The 20,500-nt window shown below is 41.5% G+C and overlaps 1 protein-coding gene across 1 annotated transcript in view; it reads left to right on the plus strand.

The window, feature by feature from the left end:
* The first annotated feature begins 486 nt into the window (after nt 1-486).
* Nucleotides 487-20,500, plus strand: part of LOC127568719 (metalloprotease TIKI2-like) — a 324,849-nt gene continuing 304,835 nt past the window's right edge. Inside the window, exons 1-2 of the mRNA XM_052012788.1 lie at nt 487-861; nt 1,300-1,860. Of these exons, the coding sequence (XP_051868748.1) occupies nt 739-861; nt 1,300-1,860 (684 nt within the window). The 5' untranslated portion in view covers nt 487-738. The remainder of the gene's footprint in view (nt 862-1,299; nt 1,861-20,500) is intronic.

Consider the following 20,500-nt stretch of genomic DNA (forward strand, 5'->3'; position numbering starts at 1 on the left):
AGTTTTGTGAAAGATCCCTGCATTTCACCTTCCTGCTGTAACCTTTTCCCTAGAAATAAGCTTCATTCAGTGTGGGACATTCCCTTTGAGTTCATTCGCTGTCTCTTCCTCCTCCTCCGACCTATTTGGACAATGACAAAGTCTCGGTGGAAATTAGGAGGTTCTATCTTTCAGAAAGATAGAGCTCAGCACACGGGGAGCGGAGGCAGGCGTCGCCGGGCTTGGTCGCTGTCACCTGCCCCGGCCCCGGCCTTTTGATCTTTCGCGTGTGCGGCGCCACCTTCGGGCCGCTGCAGGAAGGACGCCCGGGAAAAAAAAACTTTACTTTCGCCCTCCGGTGCAGTTAAAAGTTGCGAGAGCAGAGAGTTAGCCCCTGAAGTGACATGCTGACATGCCGAGCAGTACCCGCCTTCCCCGGCTTGTGCAAATAAGAGGCAGCAAGCTTAGCAACCGAGCCCAGCATCTGCCTCATGTGTGATCGCGGGGAGGGCCAGGAGGAGATGCTTTTAAAAAACCTTCACTCTCCCATCACGATCACCTCACTCAATAAAAGAAAACTTTCTGGGGGAGGATCGGCCGTGCTCCCGGGGCAGCATGGCGGCTTGTGGCGTTCAGCTTGTGTACAGTGATCGCATCATCCAAGATCAAGGGGCTTTATGATCCTGAGATCTCACTCGCCGCACTTTCTGCAGACTTTACTCGCGCCACACTATATATAAGTATCAAGCAACAAGTTGGATGGAAGGCACGATGCAGGCTAACGCCGGGCTGCTGTGGGTTGTTGTGAGTATAGTTGTGCAAAGTGTAAGCTCCAAGGAGAATAATCTCCGAGACACGGGACACTGTGAACTTCCCAAGTCGGTGAGTTACTTTATTTTGTCGCTTCATGTCACTTGTACAACTTTTGCTGTGTGAGTGTCCGCTCCGCAGTGTGCTTGCGGGATCAGCTCCCCAGGCTGCGGAGAGCGTGCGGGGCGCACTTTTGACTGGAAGTTCTGGAAAATTGCTGAGACTCATCAGCCGGGAGCAGTTCGATTCGGTTTTTAAAGAAAAGCCAATCGATTTGACTCTGCTGGTCGGATTGCCGTCACTATGCGCAGCTCACCTTTCCGGGCGAAATGCTTTTGCAAATGTTCCCCGCTTCAGATAAAATAAACACTTCCACCATCCACCTTCCGTGGCTGTCAGGAGATGAAAAATCTCTCATTTTAAACAATCCATACCTGTATTTGGAAGTTTGTTTTTCGTTGCATTGGCTAATATGTGTGTTGACATAAAATTTTAATTGCTTTTAAACAGCAAAGGGAAATGAATTCGTTCCTCTGGACGGTCCGACGGGAGCCCCCCGCTTATTTATTTGGGACCATTCACGTGCCCTACACCAGGGTCTGGGATTTCGTGGCTGACAACTGCAAAAGGCCTTCCAGTACAGCAATAGCGTGTACTTTCGAGCTGGACCTCACCGACCCCTACACCATTTCGGCCCTCACCAGCTGTCAGATGCTGCCCCACGGCGAGAACCTTCAGGATGTCCTGCCCCGGGACCTGTACAGGAGGCTCAAGCGGCACCTGGATTACGTGAAGGTGATGATGCCTCTGTGGATGACCCCGGACCAGAGGGGCAAGGGCTTGTACGCGGATTACCTGTTCAACGCCATCGCCGGCAACTGGGAGAGGAAGCGGCCGGTGTGGGTGATGCTGATGGTGAACTCGCTCACCGAGGCGGACATCAGGTCCAGAGGGGTCCCGGTGCTCGACCTCTACCTGGCTCAGGAGGCCGAGAGGATGAAGAAGAGGACGGGGGCGGTGGAGCGGGTGGAGGAGCAGTGCCACCCGCTGAATGGCCTCAATTTCTCCCAGGTAAGAGCGGAGAGGGCGGAGGAGCGGCTCTGCAACGAGCACAGCCCGCAGGGGGGAATGCGGCGCCCACACCGGGACGGGCCGTCACCAGGGCTCGCTTTCCGTGGGCCGGTTCTGGATTGGGTGCGGGACAAGGTGTGGAGGAGCTGCCGTCCGTCCGCGGTGCAACGGGAGCCACCTTCCCTCTGTGTGGAGGTACCCGTGTACACTCCCCTGCGATCTGTGACTGTGTCGGAGGGACCCCTGGTCTCCCCAGCCCACCGCCCCATCCCTCTCTCACCGGCCCGGGCCGGGCAAGCAGCAACTTTCCATTTTAAGGCAATCCATCCCCACACGTCCATTCAAAGCTTTCTGGAGCATCTGCTAATCGCAGAAGAAGCTCGCTCCTTTCCAGCGACCCCCGTCTTAAGTAGCTTCATTTTATACATCAGATGTGATGTATAAAATCGAGACTCGTGCTTTACATAATTAAAACTTCAACTTTCTGAATTGATCGGGAAACAGAGAAAAAAAAATCCCATTAAACCGCTTTGCCTTGAATTTCGAGACATTGCAGTAAATTATGTGAACGGACACGGGAGTGAATTCTTTTCAAGGCTTCATAAAATGACTTCTGGGTTCCGGTGTGAAGATTAATGATCTAATCTGGAGGAAGGGTTTCAGTTCAGCAAACACTTCCTTTCAACACCTTATAATTACTTTGCAGTGGTTCTAACTTTTCGTTTCAGAATTGCTGTGGACAGTTTTCCACCTTCCGTGTCGTGTTAGTTGCGGGTTGAGTGGGTGGGTATCAAGTCTCGCTGCCTGAATCAAGGGTTTACGGGCTCACTCCGGGTACATGGGCACTGAAGTCTCCTTTTACACTCGAATGCAGCGCCTAGGTGGTGTTGCACCGTAGGAGGCTCCATCGTTTGCATGAACCGAGACTTCATCTGATGTCCCGGGTGAATGCGAAAGATCCCGTGGCACCGTTGCAAAGAAATGTTGGGGAGGTGTTGTTAGTTAATCTTTCTTTACCAATCAACATAACAAACACAGGTTAAGGGGATCATTATCACATTCTTGTTTGTGGTGTTCTGCCGTGCAGAAATTTCCTAAATTTCAACTGTGATTGCACTTCAAAAGCACTTCTTGGATAGTAAAGCACGCTGGGACGATTTGAGGCTGTGAAATAGGCCATGGAAATGCAAGTCTTTCTTTTATCCCCCAGTGAGTAAAGACCAAAAATTCCTCGGATTGCAATCCACAAAATCAGTCTGAGATTAGCTGGGGTTGCTGGTAGATTGACGGGGGAGTCAAAGTGTGCTTATTTTTTGCTATTTTTATAGTTTTGTGGATTTGTTTTAAAATCTTTCACATTGCCATATGTCAAATCACATAGGGCCAATAAAGACCAGGAAATGTGCAATTTGATGCGCGGCTGTACCACGTTATGGGTGTTACTGTCAGGCATTGGGAAAGGGCAAGATTCAGCTCAACCATGATTCACCCATGAGTAAATTAGGACTCTGGATTTCCAGTGAACCAGTCCAGTGGAAGGGTATTGACCCGAAATGTTGACTGTCCATTTTGCTCCTTAGATGCTGCCTGGCCCGCTAAATTCCTCCAACACTTTTTGTGTTGCTCTAGATTCCAACATCTGCAGTCTCGTGTTTCCTGCACCCTGGGTTTACTGTTGTACCCTAGCCCATCGGTCCACACCCACCATGAGGGAAGTGAGGACAGGGTGTGTGTGTGGAGCAAATGGGGAAGGGGAGCAATCACTCTGGCTAGTTCAGATTGGAAAAGGAGGGGAACCTGAAGTAATGTGCTTTATTCTTCTGGACAAAAAGTTATTTTCTACCTATTTTGTTGTTGTGAAATGAAATTCAAGTGGTACACCAATCAAAGGCCAATGCTTAAATCAGTGTTATTAATATTTGATGAAACCTACATTTTTTCTGCTTTTAAATAATTCAAATGGTCTTACTAATAGAAGGCAATTCTATTTGACTTGTCTGTTAATCTGAACTAATTTCAGTACCAAACAGTTTTTGTGCTGTTTCCGTTAAACTGTATGATCCAAACTGCTATAATTCAATTTTCTTGTAGAAGACAAGGTGACTGATTTAAATGGAATAGACTGTGCAAATATCTTTAAGACACAAAAGCATCTCTCCTGTTGTTGACTGCAGCAAAGCTGTTTGATTAGACCTTCATATTAAATCTTGGATTTGAATTTATTAAATGAATACTGTCTTGGGGAAGTGACTATATTTGTTTCTCAGAGTCTGGATATTCATGGCCAAGTTGACTAAATAGCAGTAGGTATATATAATATAAACTGGAAGAAACATTGAAAACCTTCAGAAAAGTATACATTGAACAAAGTGATTTCACAAAACCCCATTACTTAGTATTTGAGTTGATCTGATTTGGTTTGTAAAGGAAGGAATAATTCATTTCTACTTAATATTACAGATACAGCATTGACCTAACTAATGGATATGTCTTTCAGTAGAGAATAAACAAGGATCTAGTGCTGTTCCCTTTTTTCATGTAAATCTGTTAGATTTCTTTAAACTGCATTTTAATGAACTGTCTTTGTGCAGAATCACCTGTTGGTGTTTTTTTTCAAATTTGATTGTAGCTTGTAAACCTGGTGCCAGTCTTGCATTGATTTCCCCAGGCCTCACCTCTTGCTGTTGCTCTTGCTGTTTACATTGCCTTTAACCAATAATGTCAACTCCACTTTCCTGCTTGTTTGCTCTCTTACTCCACCTCCTGTGAATGGCAGGAAGCCTCATCAGTCCTGCATGTAGAATGATGTGATTGTCTCAGCAATAGGAGGAGGATGAAGGAGGTGCATTGATATAATGATGTGCTAATAGTTGCTTAATGAGGCCATGTGGAGCATCAACAATAAATAGCTGGAGGTTGTCAGGAAGTACATCTAAAGGGTTTGCAGGTAGTCAAAGAAGCCGGTGTTTTTAGAGTGAAGCAATGCAGACCTAGCTGCCAACACCTGCTGTGAATTCAGGTACAGAAATGTGTATCAGTGGAAAAGACGCTGTATATAAAGTATATGAGGAAACTTTTATAGAAAAGGTTTTGGAGGACCTGGGCATTATGGCTGTGAAATTGAAACCCATTGGTATTGGTTTATTATTGTCACTTATACCGAGGTTCAGTGAACAACTTGTCTTGCATACCGATTGTACAGGTCAATTCATTACACAGTGCAGTTAAATTGAGTTAGTACAGAGTGCATTGAGGTAGTACAGGTAAAAACAATAACAATACGGAGTAAAATGTCACAGCTGCAGAGAAAGTGCAGTGCAATAAGGTGCAAGGTCACAACAAGGTAGATCGTGAGGTCATAGTCCATCTCATTGTATAAGGGAGCCGTTCAAAAGTCTTATCACAGTGGGATAGAAGCTGTCCTTAAGCCTGGTGTACGTGCCTTCAGGCTCCTGTATCTTCTGCCTGATGGAAAAGGAGAGAAGAGAGAATGACCCGGGTGGGAAGGTGGTATTTCAGCAATGTACAAATTTATAATATGGTACAGAATGAAGCCTTTTGAAACGTGTGTCTCCCAACAGCAATTTGCAATTACTTGGTGCATTCAGCTTGGAACAAATATTCCTTGTGCTTCATACATCAGTCTTCCTCTCCGGATTGAAGATGAGTTACTTCTACTCGAGATTTGAGGATTCTGAGATATCTAATGAGACCAGTGTAGGAACCTTAGACTCTTCCACAGAGGAGCAGGATCTTGATGATAGGACAGCAGGGTGGGCAGTTTGAAAGATGGTGCATTCCTTCTGCCCCTCACACCAGGCTTTTGTATGCTCCTGACGTGACTTCTCAATGCCCATCCAAAGGCTCCTTCCCCACCTTGAGTGGTCATGGGCCAAAGACTCCCAGGAGTCAGCAAGGATGTTGCATTTCTTCAAGAAGGCTTTGAGCATATCCTTAAACCTTATTCTCTGCCCACCTCTGATGACAGGCACGGAAGCAATGTGAGCTGCCCAATGTTGCTGACTGGGTATAACCAGGTCCTCAATGCCAGGAATGCTGGCCTGGGAGAGGACACTGACGTAGGTTTGCTTAAATTTTCAGTGAATTTTGGGGATATTGTAGAGAGAGTGTTGGTGGTACCTTTCCACCACCTTGAGGTATCTGCCGTAGGTAGTCCTGCTCTCAGAAGCATGTAGGAGAGTAGGGATCATTGTGGCCTGGTACATCTTGAGTTTTTTTGCCACATCTGAGGTCTTGATCTTCAAATGCCCGTTTCCTCAATTGAATGAAGGACATGTTGGCATATTGAAGGCTGAGGAATTTCATAATTGATGTCTGCCTTTGCTGAGGTGGGTTCCTGAGATATGGGAAATGATCCAAGTTTTCCAGGGTCTCACCATGAACTTTGTTGTAGGGCAGTGTGGCATAGCAGGGGTAGTTGGTAGAGGATCTTTGTGTTGCACATATTGAGTGTTAGGCCCAGCATCTTGTACGCTTCAGTGAGCATGCCAACAATGGCTTGGAACTCAGCCTCTGAGCATGCACAAACACAAGTGCATCTGCAGCTTGGCCACTGAAGTTTCGGTAACCTGGGTTCTGGAGGGTAGTCAGCATAGATTGAACAGCTTCCCATTGGTTCTCAAGATTAGCTTCACTCTTGTGGAAAGTTTGTTGGAGGTGAGGAGCAACATTGTGGCAAGAAAGATTGAGAGAAGTGTTAGAGTAATGATGCAGCCTTGCCTAACATCAGTTTTCACTAGTATGGTTGTGGATCCACTGGTTTGCATGCCGTTGTGGAGCAAATGTAAGATCTGCATCAGCACTCCAAGAGAACTGTATAATTTGTGTGCAGAGAGCCATTTTAAGTTTGGTACCCAGTTCTTGTGCTCAAATCAAAATCTTATTAACAAGTTACTGATTTTGTGATATTATTTCTAATGTTAGCAATGTACAGGTATAATAAGAAAGAGGGAGAGAAAATTTTGCTGGGGTTGAATAGATATGATTTCTCGTAAATCAAGGAGAAGGAACAGAAGGATTCTGTGTCTACCCCTCAATGATCTGCAAATAATAATACAATTGTACAATATTCTGTGTTGAAAGTGCTGTGAATGTGATGAGCTATTTGATCATAACTAAGTTGTGGAAGAAATGCTCACGTGTGATTTTATACCAATAACCTGTTACCAATAATTAAAGACACACCAAGAAGTTGCCTTGTCACAACCTTGGTTTCAGCCTAAAGCTTCAAGAATATTCTTGGGTTCCAGAACTGCACAATTTATAGCAGTATTATTTTTGTCTGAGCAAAGTAAGTATGTTCTGGAATACACCATTAATTTTTCAGCTGACTACTTTTATATGAATTAAGTCGAGCAATGTTTTTAAATTTCATGCTGAACAGGGCACGTTTCCAATAGTTTTCCTGTTGAGATTATTCATCCCTTCAATATGAAATGTGGTACAGAGTTAGTACCTTGAAATTGATGGCCACAGTTAATTTTACTGCAGTTTTAGTATGTTTAGTTACCTTAGTGAAGACTTTTAGAGGTAAATTGAGGAAACTCGGTTGTGGAGCTGTTAAGTGTTGCAACAGGTACAGGGTAGAGTAAATTAAATACTTCAGATATACTCAAGGACCTGCTGAGTTCCTCCAGTGCTTTGTGTGTTGCTCCAGGTTTCTAGCATCTGCAGTCTTTCTTGTGTCTCAGATATACTCAGTCGCTTTCTGTCTGTTTCAATACAGATGCAAATATTATAGGGCAAGGACAGATTGTTAACGTGGAGACATCTCATTCATGCAACATCAGATCCCCCTTGACGTTATAAAAGTAGAAGCAGTTTACAAGACAGCACTTCTCATAAACAAATAGAGAGTGACACATAACCAATCTGTCTAAATCTGCAGAGAGCAAATATAAATCTTTCTCTTTTGGCTCAGATGCAGAGTCAGAAAGTAAGAGTTGTATGGCATAGAAACAGGCCTCTCAGCCCAACATGTCTAATTCAGCCGTCATGTCTATCTATCCCAGTTGCCTGCATTAATTCCCTATGTCACTATGTCTTTCTCATTCAAGTACCTGTCCAGATGCCTCTTTAATGTTATTACTGTTCCTGCCTCCATCACCTCCTCTGTCAGCTCGTTCCAGATACCAACTATCTTTGTGCGGAAAAGCTTACCCCTCAGGTCCCCTTTAAACCTCCTCTCTCTCACCTTAGACCTATGCTGTCTAGTTTTTTTAGAATTTTTAAAAAATTTACAGCATGGTAACAAGCCCTTCTGGCCCAACAAGTCCACGCCGCACATTTTAAACCCAAATTAGCCTACCCGTACATCTTTGCAATGTGGGAGGAAACCGGAGCACCCAGAGGAAACCCACGCAGACACGGGAGAACGTACAAACTCTTTACAGACAGCGACAGGAATCAAACCCCGATCGCTGGCGCTGTAATAGCATCGCGCTAACCGCTACGCTACCATGCCGTCCTTGATGCCCCTACCCTGGGAAAAAGACTTTGACCATCCACCTTATCTATGCCCCTCATGATTTTATAAACCTCAGTAAGGTCACCTCTCAGCCTCATTTGCTCCAAGGTAAACAGACCCAGCCTATCCAGTTTCTCCTTGTAACTCAAGCCCTCTAGTCCTAGCAACACCCTTGTGAATCTTCTCTGCACCCTCTCTAGCTTACTCACATCCTTCCTGTGGTGTGGCGACCTGAACTGCACCCATTACTCCAAGTGCAGCCTAACCCACATTTTGTACAACTGTAATATGATGTCCCAGCTCTTGTACTCAATGCCCTGACCAATGTAGGTCTTCTTCACAACCCTGACTAAAGGTTTTGTCACTTTCAGGGAACTATATACTGGTACCCCTAGGTACCCCACAGGGGCCTGCCATTCACTATGTATGTCCTGTTCTGGTTTAACTTCCCAGTGTATGCTTGTCCATTGAGATACCAAGGACATTGCAAACGCAATCCTATTTACTACTTTATTTTCAGCATTTAAGTAAGTTGAGGAGGGAGAAGGGCCACAAACAAGTGACAGTCTCAGCTAAAAGCACCACAATATTGAACTATACACTTCAGAAGGGATTGTGGTTGTCAATGACTGATTGAGGGATGCTTGACTTCACCAGCTCTGGGTTAGGCAGACTAACTCCACCACTGACTGCAAGTGAGTCAGGGCCAAGTTGGTCCTAATCAGCTGCACAAAACAGGTGACATAACTTTGGGTGCACATTGTATATCCTTCCTGAAATTCAATTCTCTTGACCTTAGTCGAAGTGAACATCAGACATGCCAAGTAAGAAGTTGAAGAGTAATTGTCTGTTTTATTTCCCTGCCCAAATTCACTTTCACCCACAGTGATGGATGATGTGCAAATGCAAACTTAAGATAAAGATAAGATCACACCCTGGCAACAGTCTCGGGCATTTGTCCAGGATCTCACTGCCAGGGTGTGATCTTAACCCATGGTAGTTTTGAAAATGCAAACTCAAGAGTGGAGTGTTGGCTGGTACCTACGGATCTTTAACCTAACAACTACTTTCAGGAAAGAATTAAGGTGAGATGGGAAACATTTAAGAGGAACATGAGGGGCAACTTTTTTTTACACAAGGGTGGTGTCCATGTGGAATGAGCTGTAAGAGGAAGTTGTTGAGGCAGGTACAAGAACAACTTTTAAAGGACAATTGGACAGGTACATGGATTGGAAAGGTTTAGAAGGTTATGGGCCAAATGCTGGCAAATAGGACTAGCTGGAACGGGGCATCTTGGTCGGCATGGATCAGTTGGTCTGAAGGGCCTGTTTCTGTGCTGTATGACTCTATGATCGAAAATATTTTGGAAATAACCAATTAAACAAAACAATGAGCTAAAAATTAACCACAATTTCTGCTTATGATTCTGATGTATTTGGGTGTATACATTGCCAGAAAGCCAGAATTGCCTGCAAGGGGCACCATTTGGATGTTCCTTCAGTTCAAGATGCTGATCCAGACAGTTACTCATCCCAGAATCCAGCATTGTACGGGAGTACCTAGCAGTGATTGGTCACTGATCTGAAGTAAACTGTTCCGACCTCTTCATGATTTACTCTTGTAAGCAATATCAGCAAACTGCTTCTTTGGATATACTAATTCTTGATTTCTGAAATTCCAGAGCCAAACTCATATTTTAATAAGCAAAATCACATGCAGTCTTATTTATGGTGAGAGTCACCACTTTGGCTGTGCCCAACTAGTGAGGGAAGGTGTTATTTCTGATGACCATTTCATCATCAATGCTCACCATGCATTTTTGATGTCCTGGAATATTCCACGTGACTCTTGCAATTACATTGGGCTTCCCTCCAACTCTTGAGTTTGGGTGGAGACATGTGAATAGCTGTGTGATTTGCTCTGTGCTTTTTTTTGCATCAGATGTATTACACCCTGGGTTTGAATCTAGTATGAAATTTGTGGTACACCAGATGTAAAAATAATCTAATTCTCAGGAGCCTGAAAACACTTGGCACAAGAGTTTGATCAGGTAAGGAAAGAAGAATGGAGGAATGAGGCCACAGAGTGAAAGAGCTGGCCTGAATTCTTGGGTGCTGCACATCCTTGAACAGGGGTCTCTCTACTCTTGTGTTTGCATTCCCAAGAATACAATGCAAGCTTGAAGGCACTTAGACAGATTTATCCCAAGGGAGTATATTAATACTCTGTCCGAGTTATTTTTCATGGATTTTGATCTGGGTAAATCACCAGCACACTGCCCCTTTGCTCTTTAATGTGACTGGAACTTAATGTCTAATAGGAAAGTTACAGATTAATTTCTCCCCTGAGGGAACCCAAATCATAAAGGATTCCAGCATTGCTATTAGACCTGAAATGTTCCATTTGATTCCCGGAGCTGTTGGAAAGTGACATAAGTGTTTATATAAAAGTCACAATCTTCAATGTAAAATTAAATTGTGAATTTGATTTTGGGAGACACTGAATTTCCCTTCCTGTCGAGTGCCAAGGGTCAAATTACAGTTAGTTCAGATAGCGAAAAATGGAACAGCAAATATATTCATATCTCTACCTTTGTAAGATCATTTCCACCAAAACAATCTTGAATAATTGGAAGGAATGGATGGAGCATTTTAGGTCACAAATCTTGGATATAGGTCAACAGTTGATACCATTCCCTTTGATGCAGGTATATAATCTGAATGTATATTGTGTTCTTCCTGGGTTCTTCAAACTTGCTTGTGTGACACATTAATGGCAGTAACGATAGATCTGGAGGGAATTTTATTGTTTCCCAGACGCAGAAAAAGGAACCTTTTCTCAAAATTGTTTCGTTTAGTTGGACAACTGAGAAAGAAATTTTGTCAGTGATTCCTTTTGTAGCTAATCAGTAGTTGAATTTAATTCCAAATTATTTAAATAGAAACAACAAGCAATTGCAACCAGAAATTCTTGGGCTGCAAGCATGCTTAATTTGATATACATAAATACAGTGCTTAAGGGCATTTCAGTTAAATAAGTAGAAATCAAAAACAAGTATTAACAGCTGTCTAGAACCATTACCCATGCCCATTTACTACACACAGCCCTGCTGAGCAAGATTGGGTTGATTTTTATTTTGAACATGGAGGTCACTGGAATGGGCATTAATGACTTCCCCCAAAGCTCAGAAGCTGAGAATTCAGGATTCTGACAATTTTTTTTCTTTCTCCTTAATCCAGACACACAAACTAGTAGTAGTGATCTCACAGTACAGGAAACAACCTACCAATTAGAGAATAAACTAATCCATTAAGCCTGACAAACCCTTTCTGTATTTGCCATCCATTAGCATTCATTATTACACTTGCCACTGTTTTATTGCTGAGGTTTGTTTTGTTCACATTTGTTGTACAACAATTCAACCATAACCTTTTACGTTTATATAATACCTTTTTAATGTTGAAAAGTGCCTCCAGGTCATAGAGTCAGAGAGTTAAAGAGCACGGAAACAGGCCCTTTGGCCCAACTCATCCATACCGACCAAAGTGCTCACCTGAGCTAGTCCCATTTGCCTGTGCTTGACCCATATTCCTCTAAACCTTTCCCATCCATGTACCTGTCCAAGTGTCTTTTCAATGTTGTAATTGTACCCACAGCTACCACTTCCTTTGGCAGCTCATTCCATATACCCACCACACTCTGTGTGAAAATGTGCCCCCTAGGTCCGCTTTAAATCTTTCCCCTCTTACCTTAAACGTATACCTTCTTGTTTTAAATTCCCTTATCCTGGGAGAAAGACTGAGTATCCACCTTATCTACGACCCTCATGATTTTATAAACCTCAATAAGGTCACCCCTCAGCCTTTTTCACTCCAGGGGAAAAAAGTTCCAGCCTATCCAGTCTATCCTTATAACACAATCTCTCAGTCTTGGCAACATCATTGTAAATCTTTTCTATGTCCTCTCTAGCTTAATTTTATCCTTCCTATCGTATGGTGACCAGAACTGCACACAACATTCCAAGTGCAGTTTGTGCAGTTGTAACATGACAACCCAACTCTTGTATTCATTACCCTGACCTTCTTCACCACCCTGTCTAACTTTTTTGCCACTATTCAATTGTATCCCTAGGTCTCTTTGTTCTACAACATTTTGTAGGGCCCTGCCATTCACCGTGTATGTCCTGTCCTTAGTTACCTTCCCAAAATGCATCAGTTCTAATTTGTCTGAGTTAAATTCCATCTGTCATTCTAGTTGGTTTCGATCCTCGAAATGCAAACTTTTGTGAGATATTGTAATCGGACTGAAATGAAAATTTCACCTTGTACTGAAATCAGTGCTGTGTCTCTCAACAACTACATAAAATATTTTCTCTTGAATTACTGAACTTACTGTCAATGATGAAGAGTCATTGATGTTTCCGTGTAAAACAAAAATCCACTAACTTTGGGTGATGGGAAGTAAGGTGATAGAAGGTGAACTCTCATTACCTCAAGAAGCAATACTATACATTTCTAGCACGAGAGGAATTGAGGGATAAAGTGGATAGGTGCGTGTTAATCTTTTGAAAGTGTCTAGCGTTTTGCTGTTACTAAAATTCTGCTCTTGGAAGCCTTATAACTGATAGGGAACCAAGGAGAAGGTTCCAGAGCCATGACTGATCCAAAGAATGTAAACTTCTTTCCTGGTTTGGTTCCAGAATGAGTTCAAATAAATAGTATTCTTTTAATTCAGACACGCAGCATTCCATTTTCTACTTTCCTGGCCCTTGTTAAGAGTTTGTTTGCAGGTTGGTATCCTAGCACTCAGTGAGTGATGGCTGTAAACACATGGCAAATTAAAGCCACGTGTGAGTGTTTTTCACTCTGACAGTCGGCAAATTCACTAACCTGCCATGTCGTGCTGCATTTAGAGTCTGATGTGGTTTTGGTGAGGAGATTCGCATTAACTCCAAGCACTGGTCCCCTGTGGCATCACTCAAGTAAATGGGAAGTAAAGCTCCAATTTAATTTAAAAAGAGGAACGATTAGTAAATTGTACCCATTTCTGCAAGTGGGTGTGACTGTTTGGGCTCATGGGTTAGTTTGTGGCTTTAACAGCCTGACAGGAAGAGTGATTCTTGCCAGCTTCCTGAAAGAAGTTTGAGGGCTCTTTGAATTTTTTTTTATTAGCTCCAGTGGTTTGGCTACAAAATGTTCCATTCTGAGAGAGCTATTGCCATGAACACCTGAGGGCTTTTGGCAAAAACATGTACGGGCCTTTCCTATCCAACTAACATATTTCAAAAGGAAGTACAACTTATAAAAGAGTAAGACAAATACATATAATTTTTAAAGGAAATGGTAATATACTCCATAATTTTTTTTTACATTTTAGTGCATCTCTCTTCATATCTGTAACTGACTGAAACCATATATGAAAGGAAATGCAACATCATGTACTAAATGAATCCCAGGGAATATTAGCTCAGAATATTATTTTCAGACATCCCACTTATTTGTTGCCTACATATTTGTTCTAACTTGTATATGTGATAAATGGAGTTTGAATTAATATATGTGGCAAATAACAAGAACCGCATGAGAACGACTTGCAATTTAATGAAAAGATTTTCAGAACATTCCAGAGTTTATAAGCATCCTCTGACTTAACAGACTGGATTTCAACTTTGATCTATTGTTTTGATTTGTACCTTTTTATTTGCAGATTTTTTTCAGTGTCATTGTTTAAGCCATCATCAGTATATTTTACATCCTTGATGTATGAGAGAATCCATGTGCTGAAATCAATACTGTACGATACCAAGAAGTTTATCCAATATGGTGTTTGTCCAACTATATAGATTTTAGTTCCTGATGAATCAAATATTGAGCAAAGTATGAAAGGAAGTGTGGAGCTATGATAAACAGCACCAATACTAGGATGTTAATTGAGGAGAGAACCTTGTTGTGGTTATCTGTCATAATCTTATGATGTAGAGTTAATGAGTCTTAAAATCAATTAGCCTTCTGCCTTTCTGAAACAAAATGGGTTTCACTTGGCATTGTGCATTGCTGACCAAGCATCACGTTAGAGTTCCATATAAAAATAGGAACCTTAGCATCTTGTGGTCTCTCTATAAAATTTCGAGAGCCACTCGAACATTATAATGTTCAAGAAGGGCTTTTAGGTGATAATAGATTAGGAAGGAGATGGAATATGTTGGGCAAGTAACAGTTTCATGCAAGGATCCCTGGTCAGTATAATTCTGTGTGGACAAGGCACTCATAGTTGGGCTGCCAATCCCAGGGTTTGTGGAGACATTTGTGAGGGGTACTGGTGGGATCACGATCAAGGGGCAGTGGACAGGGGTAGGCAGAAAAGCAGTTGGAAGCTAGTGACAGGGGCTGGGCTTAGCAGTGACCAGAGGTCAGGGAGAGTGGTGATGGAGGAGATGAAGATATGGCAGTGGGATGTGGGCCACTTATTTTTGGCGGAATCAGTAAGAAAACCACTTAAGGGGGACCTTTCTTGGTGCCTTCCTGGGACACCGTGGCAGGAGGTTACCACCCAACGAGAAAGAATTTTGTACAAGGGACATCAAAACGTGCATTATGCACTGCTTGACATGGCTTCACATGTCCAATGCCCTCCATATGTACTGTTGATGCACTGTAAATGAGATTGGGTTTCTGATTAAAAATTCAATCGTGTTGTGCTACATGATAGAATTTCTTGGCTGTGGTCTGAAACATTATCCAAAGCAGCAGGTAGAAAGCACTGCCAAAAAGGTTTGTGTTTTCAAAGTTAAAACAAACTCTAGCAGCCTGTTTACCATTATTCACATTTTATTATTGAAAAGAACTGATTAGCCGATCAGCTGTTTCCAATCATTAAAAACCACAGGGGCAATGAGCAGAGCTGAAAGACGGAAACAGAATTACATTTATGTAATCACCTTATCACATCTCTCAGAAACATTTCAAAGTGTTTTATGCAATGAATTGCTTTGACATGTGGCGACTGCTTTTGTAAACTATCATCGCAGCCATTTTACACATTGCAAATCTGCACAAACAGCACTGAGAGCAACTCCGTTTTAGCCATTTTAAGTAATGATGAGGAAGCATTATTGACCAGGGCATCGACTGATTTCACTGCTCTGCATCCGAAGGAGCCAACATTCACTTAACATGTACGTCATTAGACATTCTATCTTCCACTTTCTTTGAAAGCACAGCCCTTATGCCTGTGGGTTTAAATTCTGGTTACTATCAACATGTTCTTCTGATTTATTTTTCTTACTGGGGAAAGCAAAATAGAGCTATGGAAACAGCATTTGTAGAAAGTCTACGTGCAAGTTGTGGCAATCAGCTGCCCTTTGGCAAATCCATGTCAGACGTCCTTGGTGGAAGGTCAGGCCTGCCATCATTACATTTGCTGGTTGGAGGCCCTTGGAGTTTCTGGTGCTCTTTGTCATGGTGATAACATTTTGCAAATGGTTTAAAATTGGCATTTTATGAGCCGGGTGCAAATGAGGCAGTGATGCCAAATCAACACTAACTCATTAGTTTGTATTACCTTCACGTGGGAAAGTTCTGTGTACTTTGAAAGATGTTGGAAACAACCAGAGGCAGCTTAGTGTGAATTTCAGCAGTGTTCCTGAACCGTCTTGTGTCTCCAAAGATTTCATGTTTTGTATCTAGAAATTCATCCTTCCTTGGTGGTGATAACTGTTCGATACACTGAATTTTGGAGATGAGTGCAACATGCAGCTGCTGGTTGGTGCTATGACTGGGGACAAATTTCCAGGCTACAAGACTGACTGAAGTATGACTGACTAACATCTGACATTTTGACTAACCGTGCCACAACCTTGGCTGCCAACGATGGAGGGTTTTGTCATCAAACCACAAGGTTCTATTGGACAAATGGCCTCCGCCAATGTCCAGTATTAAGTCCTGAAAAAAAACATTAATATTTAGTGTAATTCACCAATGGTTCTCTCTTGGGGATTTCTGCCCGACCTTAATGTGGATATCTTTAGTTGCATAAAATCACTGATTACCTGCCTAATGAACATCATGCCAATGTTGATATAATATATTTCAAAACAATAATTTTACTCAAGTTTTGCTTCATTAGAATTATGGTACACCTCACATTGCCTGATGTGTAGTATTTCACTTCATTTCAAATGAAACTCTCAGTGGCATATGCAATCACAAGGCAGTTTCGAAATCAATGGAAAACAACTTTTGTTTTAATCTGCATAAAGGAATTGACCACACCTTGTCCAAATACAATCAAATATTCTCCTTATTAGAATATACAAACAGCAAGCTATGCGCAGTTCTTTGATTCTGCATCAAACAAACTTGGGTTTATCTGATGCTGAGCTTCCAATTTTAAAGGTTTTAAAAATATGCTTGAACACGCCTCACAACTCTCATGGTGAAATAAAACCAGGTTCTGACTATTTTAACAAAATTGTAGTCTATCCCTTATTGGAAAAACAAGGGAACTGGGAAACGTATAACTAATATACTAAGTAGAGACCAACCCAGCTGACTTAAATTGCTACATGCTTATAAAACTGGATTGGTCTCAAAATAATTCAGTGGAAACATTTGCTACCCAGTTTGGAACTGAACCAAGCAGGCCAAATAAGTTCCAGCATAAGTACGGTCAGTGCTGAATTAATTGCTCCCAGCCGGATGACAGTAGGGGTACTACACTTGATGTGTGTGCACCTGGTATCGAAAGGGGAAAGATCAGCCAAAGACTTCTGCTCTCATTCCCTACTTCTGCTGTGCAGTGAATGTCGAGTGGGAACAGGATGTAACTCTCCCTAATAGAACAATACTCACTATCTTCCCTCATATGTGAAGAATGGTTGGCATTTGTGTTATTTTACCAGAGCATGATTGCTTCCAGAAAAGAGAAAATGTATACTTTTTAAAAAAAAAATAGAAGTTGAGAACAGCACAGCTGATAAATTGGTTCTTGGATCACACAAACCAACTCTTAGCTGTACTTACTCACTTTGTGTATGCTATTAAGACTGAAGGGTGCCTGCCAACTTGATGCAGCTTATGGCTGGGGCCTAGCTTGGGTTGAGAGATGACATTTGTATTAGTAGTGACAGATTGATCCAGCTGAATACTCAGAAATACAGGACTGGTTTGCCAGTAAATTTTATGGCTGGGTCAAGATTATTATAAACTACAGTTTAAAATTAGCAAATTTTTATATCTGTGCCATAACCCATCCTTCATTCAGTAATTCTGATTAAATAGATGGTGAATACTGAGCAAGAAAGTATTTTGTACAAAATGAATACAAATTTAAAAATGTATAACTCTTTGAGTGGGAAAAATGCAATGGATAAACTTGTGTAAAAACTTGCGTATAAACAGTTTGGGAACAGTTTGTATATTTATTGAAGAATTTTAGGGTTAATTCTTTGTCGATGTGAATAACAATGTAGATGTAAGTTAAAGCAGGATTGCTGACAGTATGTTTAGAATGTGGTTTGGTCATTGGAATTACAGAACTGGGATCCACCTGCCAGGTGCAACTTGGGGAAGAATGATAATGAGTTTCAGGCAAGAGATTAAAGTCAATGCGGAGTGGGAGGAAAAAAATAAGAAGAGCCTGGCAGAAGTCACAGATTGTGGTAAAAGTCTGGAGCAAAGAAATGAGTTGGAGGAAGATAGACTGTGAGTGAGATTTCCAAGAATAATAGATTTCTATGGCCAGTTCCTATTTCCATGCAGAATCTCTCATTCCTCCTATATCTCTTGCAAAAACCTTGAAAGTGTCCCCTCACCATTTTATCATCAGTTCAGCCTTCCTTTGTCTCCTTCATCTGAACATGTCATAATCCTGTCATCTCCATCAAATCTCCCCTCAACCTTTGCTTCAATGAGAACAATTCTAGCTTCTCCAACTTAACCTTCCAACTATAATCCCTCATCTCTGGAACTATAATGATAAATCTCCTCTATATCCTTTCAAGGACCTTCACATCCTTCCTAAAATGTGGTGATCAGAACTGGACACAATACTCCAGTTGTGTCCTAACTAGAGCCTTAGAGTGGTTCAGTGTATTTTCTCCGTTTTTAGTACTTTATTAAAGAATTCTTAGATCCAACACACCTTGCTAACTATTCTCTCAATATGTCCACATTTCAGAGGTTCCTCCCCCCTCCTTTCCCTTCTAACATTTTTTCAGCAGGGTGTCCCACCAAAAATTCAACTAACTGTGACGTGCTCCTAGTTGCACAATGCATCCAAAAGCACTACCTTTTGCTACTAAGGGCAGAATTGGGTTTGCAAGGATAGTGACATCATCAAGTGAACCTCTGGTGGAAGTCCATTAGTGTGCAGTGTGAATAGTGCACTGAAGTGCTTGGTCCAATTTTCCAATAGGTGCTGGGGTGATACAACTTGGGTAAAATCACTTTTATTTGTCCATAGAACTCTACTCTATCCTATTTTGCAGGCTTAGGAACCTAACCTTATCATGAGTATCTGTAGTATAATGACTGACTGCACTGTTTAATTTAAAAGCAAATATCATCAGCCACCTCTAGATTTGACTAATTTCTTTTTGGAATAAAATTGGCAAACAGCTTCTAACAGCATCCCACCTCCAACGAGTGCAGTACAATCGTGACTTAAACTATCTTTCCAAACCATTCCAACAACATGATGGCAAACTACACAAATACATTATTAAACAAGATGTCATTTTATATACTAACAGTTATATAAAATTATTATAAGAAACTGATTCAACAATAAGCTGCATTCTTTTGTAATTTGACTGAAATTTATTTTCACACTCATATTCTGCCCAAAATTGATTTTTAATATTGGGTCTGCCTTACAGGTGACTTTATAAAAAAAAAAGGAGTGTGTCTCTCCATAGAAAGAACTTCCAGATGCTCTAGTTTATGCTTGCTGGTCTTTTTTTTACAAAGTACATTTTATGTGCCTCTTTTGACATTTATTAGATATTGGAAACCCTACATCTAATTGCCTGAGCTAACTATACTCTGTATAGACTGGCAGCTGGATATAGTCCATTACTGGACGAAAGGCTCTCAAAAATTACAATGCAAGAGCACATTGTTACAATCATTGTAATTCTTTAGAGTTCAGTGACTTGACAGCGTGATTTTAACAGAAAAGCACAACATGTTTTCATAAAATGTACATTCTATTTTGTGGAGGTTTCTTCAGTATTAGTTTTCATGTTTGTTAACATTCATTATAAATGTCCAACATAAACTAACACTTAATTATTTAACAGGGTCAGATAGCTCCATTATAAGCAACAGTCATTTGACAACAAGGAGCATTATTTTACAAATGTATATTTATTGCAGTAAAGTTACAATACCCTGTTAATTGAGAATACCGAAAGCTGTTTAATACAGATCTATAACTAGTTTATAAATGGCCTGGTAACCTTGTGAAACATGTGTTAGTAATTTGTAATGAATGGAGGTTAAACCTTTTCAAAATAGTGTTTGCTGTCACATTTTTGGTACCACATCTTTAGCTTATCTCTTTCTGAACCATGTGGATTTCTCATCCAGCTTTTAAATATGAGAACTATAAACCTTGTCACTCAGTAAGTGGTATAATGCACTTACCTGTCATTAAATCAATGTACAATGATATCACTTTACTGCAAGAACAGAACTTGCACAATGGAAAGCAGTGGTGATGCTGGTAACTCATTGAGCTGCTTTTATTTTTTAACTGTATCTGATCTCAAGTGACAGTATTTGTGCAGCTATGTAACTACTGAGCTGCTGTTGCAAGTTGCTTGCAGCACAGCTGGGAAAAGATTAATAGAGATTCATGTACATTAAAGGCATTTATGCACTCTAGGTCCAGTCCTGATCTTGGCTGCTCATGATACTTCACCAATTGAGATGACCAAGCCTTTTGAAAGAAGGAAATTGATTTTGCACTCAAGTTACTCAGTGTGCATGGCACTGAAGCAGGATCTCAGATAATGAACCCTTGTTTGTTCTGAAATACCATAAGGATCCAACAGTTTATTTTCTGTGCTTCTGCTTTTGGTAAAGAAGGAAGATCCACCTCTGTAACACTAGGCAAGTGGTGTCACCTTGAGCTATACAGAGGCATTCTCAT

The sequence above is a fragment of the Pristis pectinata genome, chromosome 3 (genome assembly GCF_009764475.1).
Source record: "Pristis pectinata isolate sPriPec2 chromosome 3, sPriPec2.1.pri, whole genome shotgun sequence".
Taxonomy (NCBI): Eukaryota; Metazoa; Chordata; class Chondrichthyes; order Rhinopristiformes; family Pristidae; genus Pristis; species Pristis pectinata.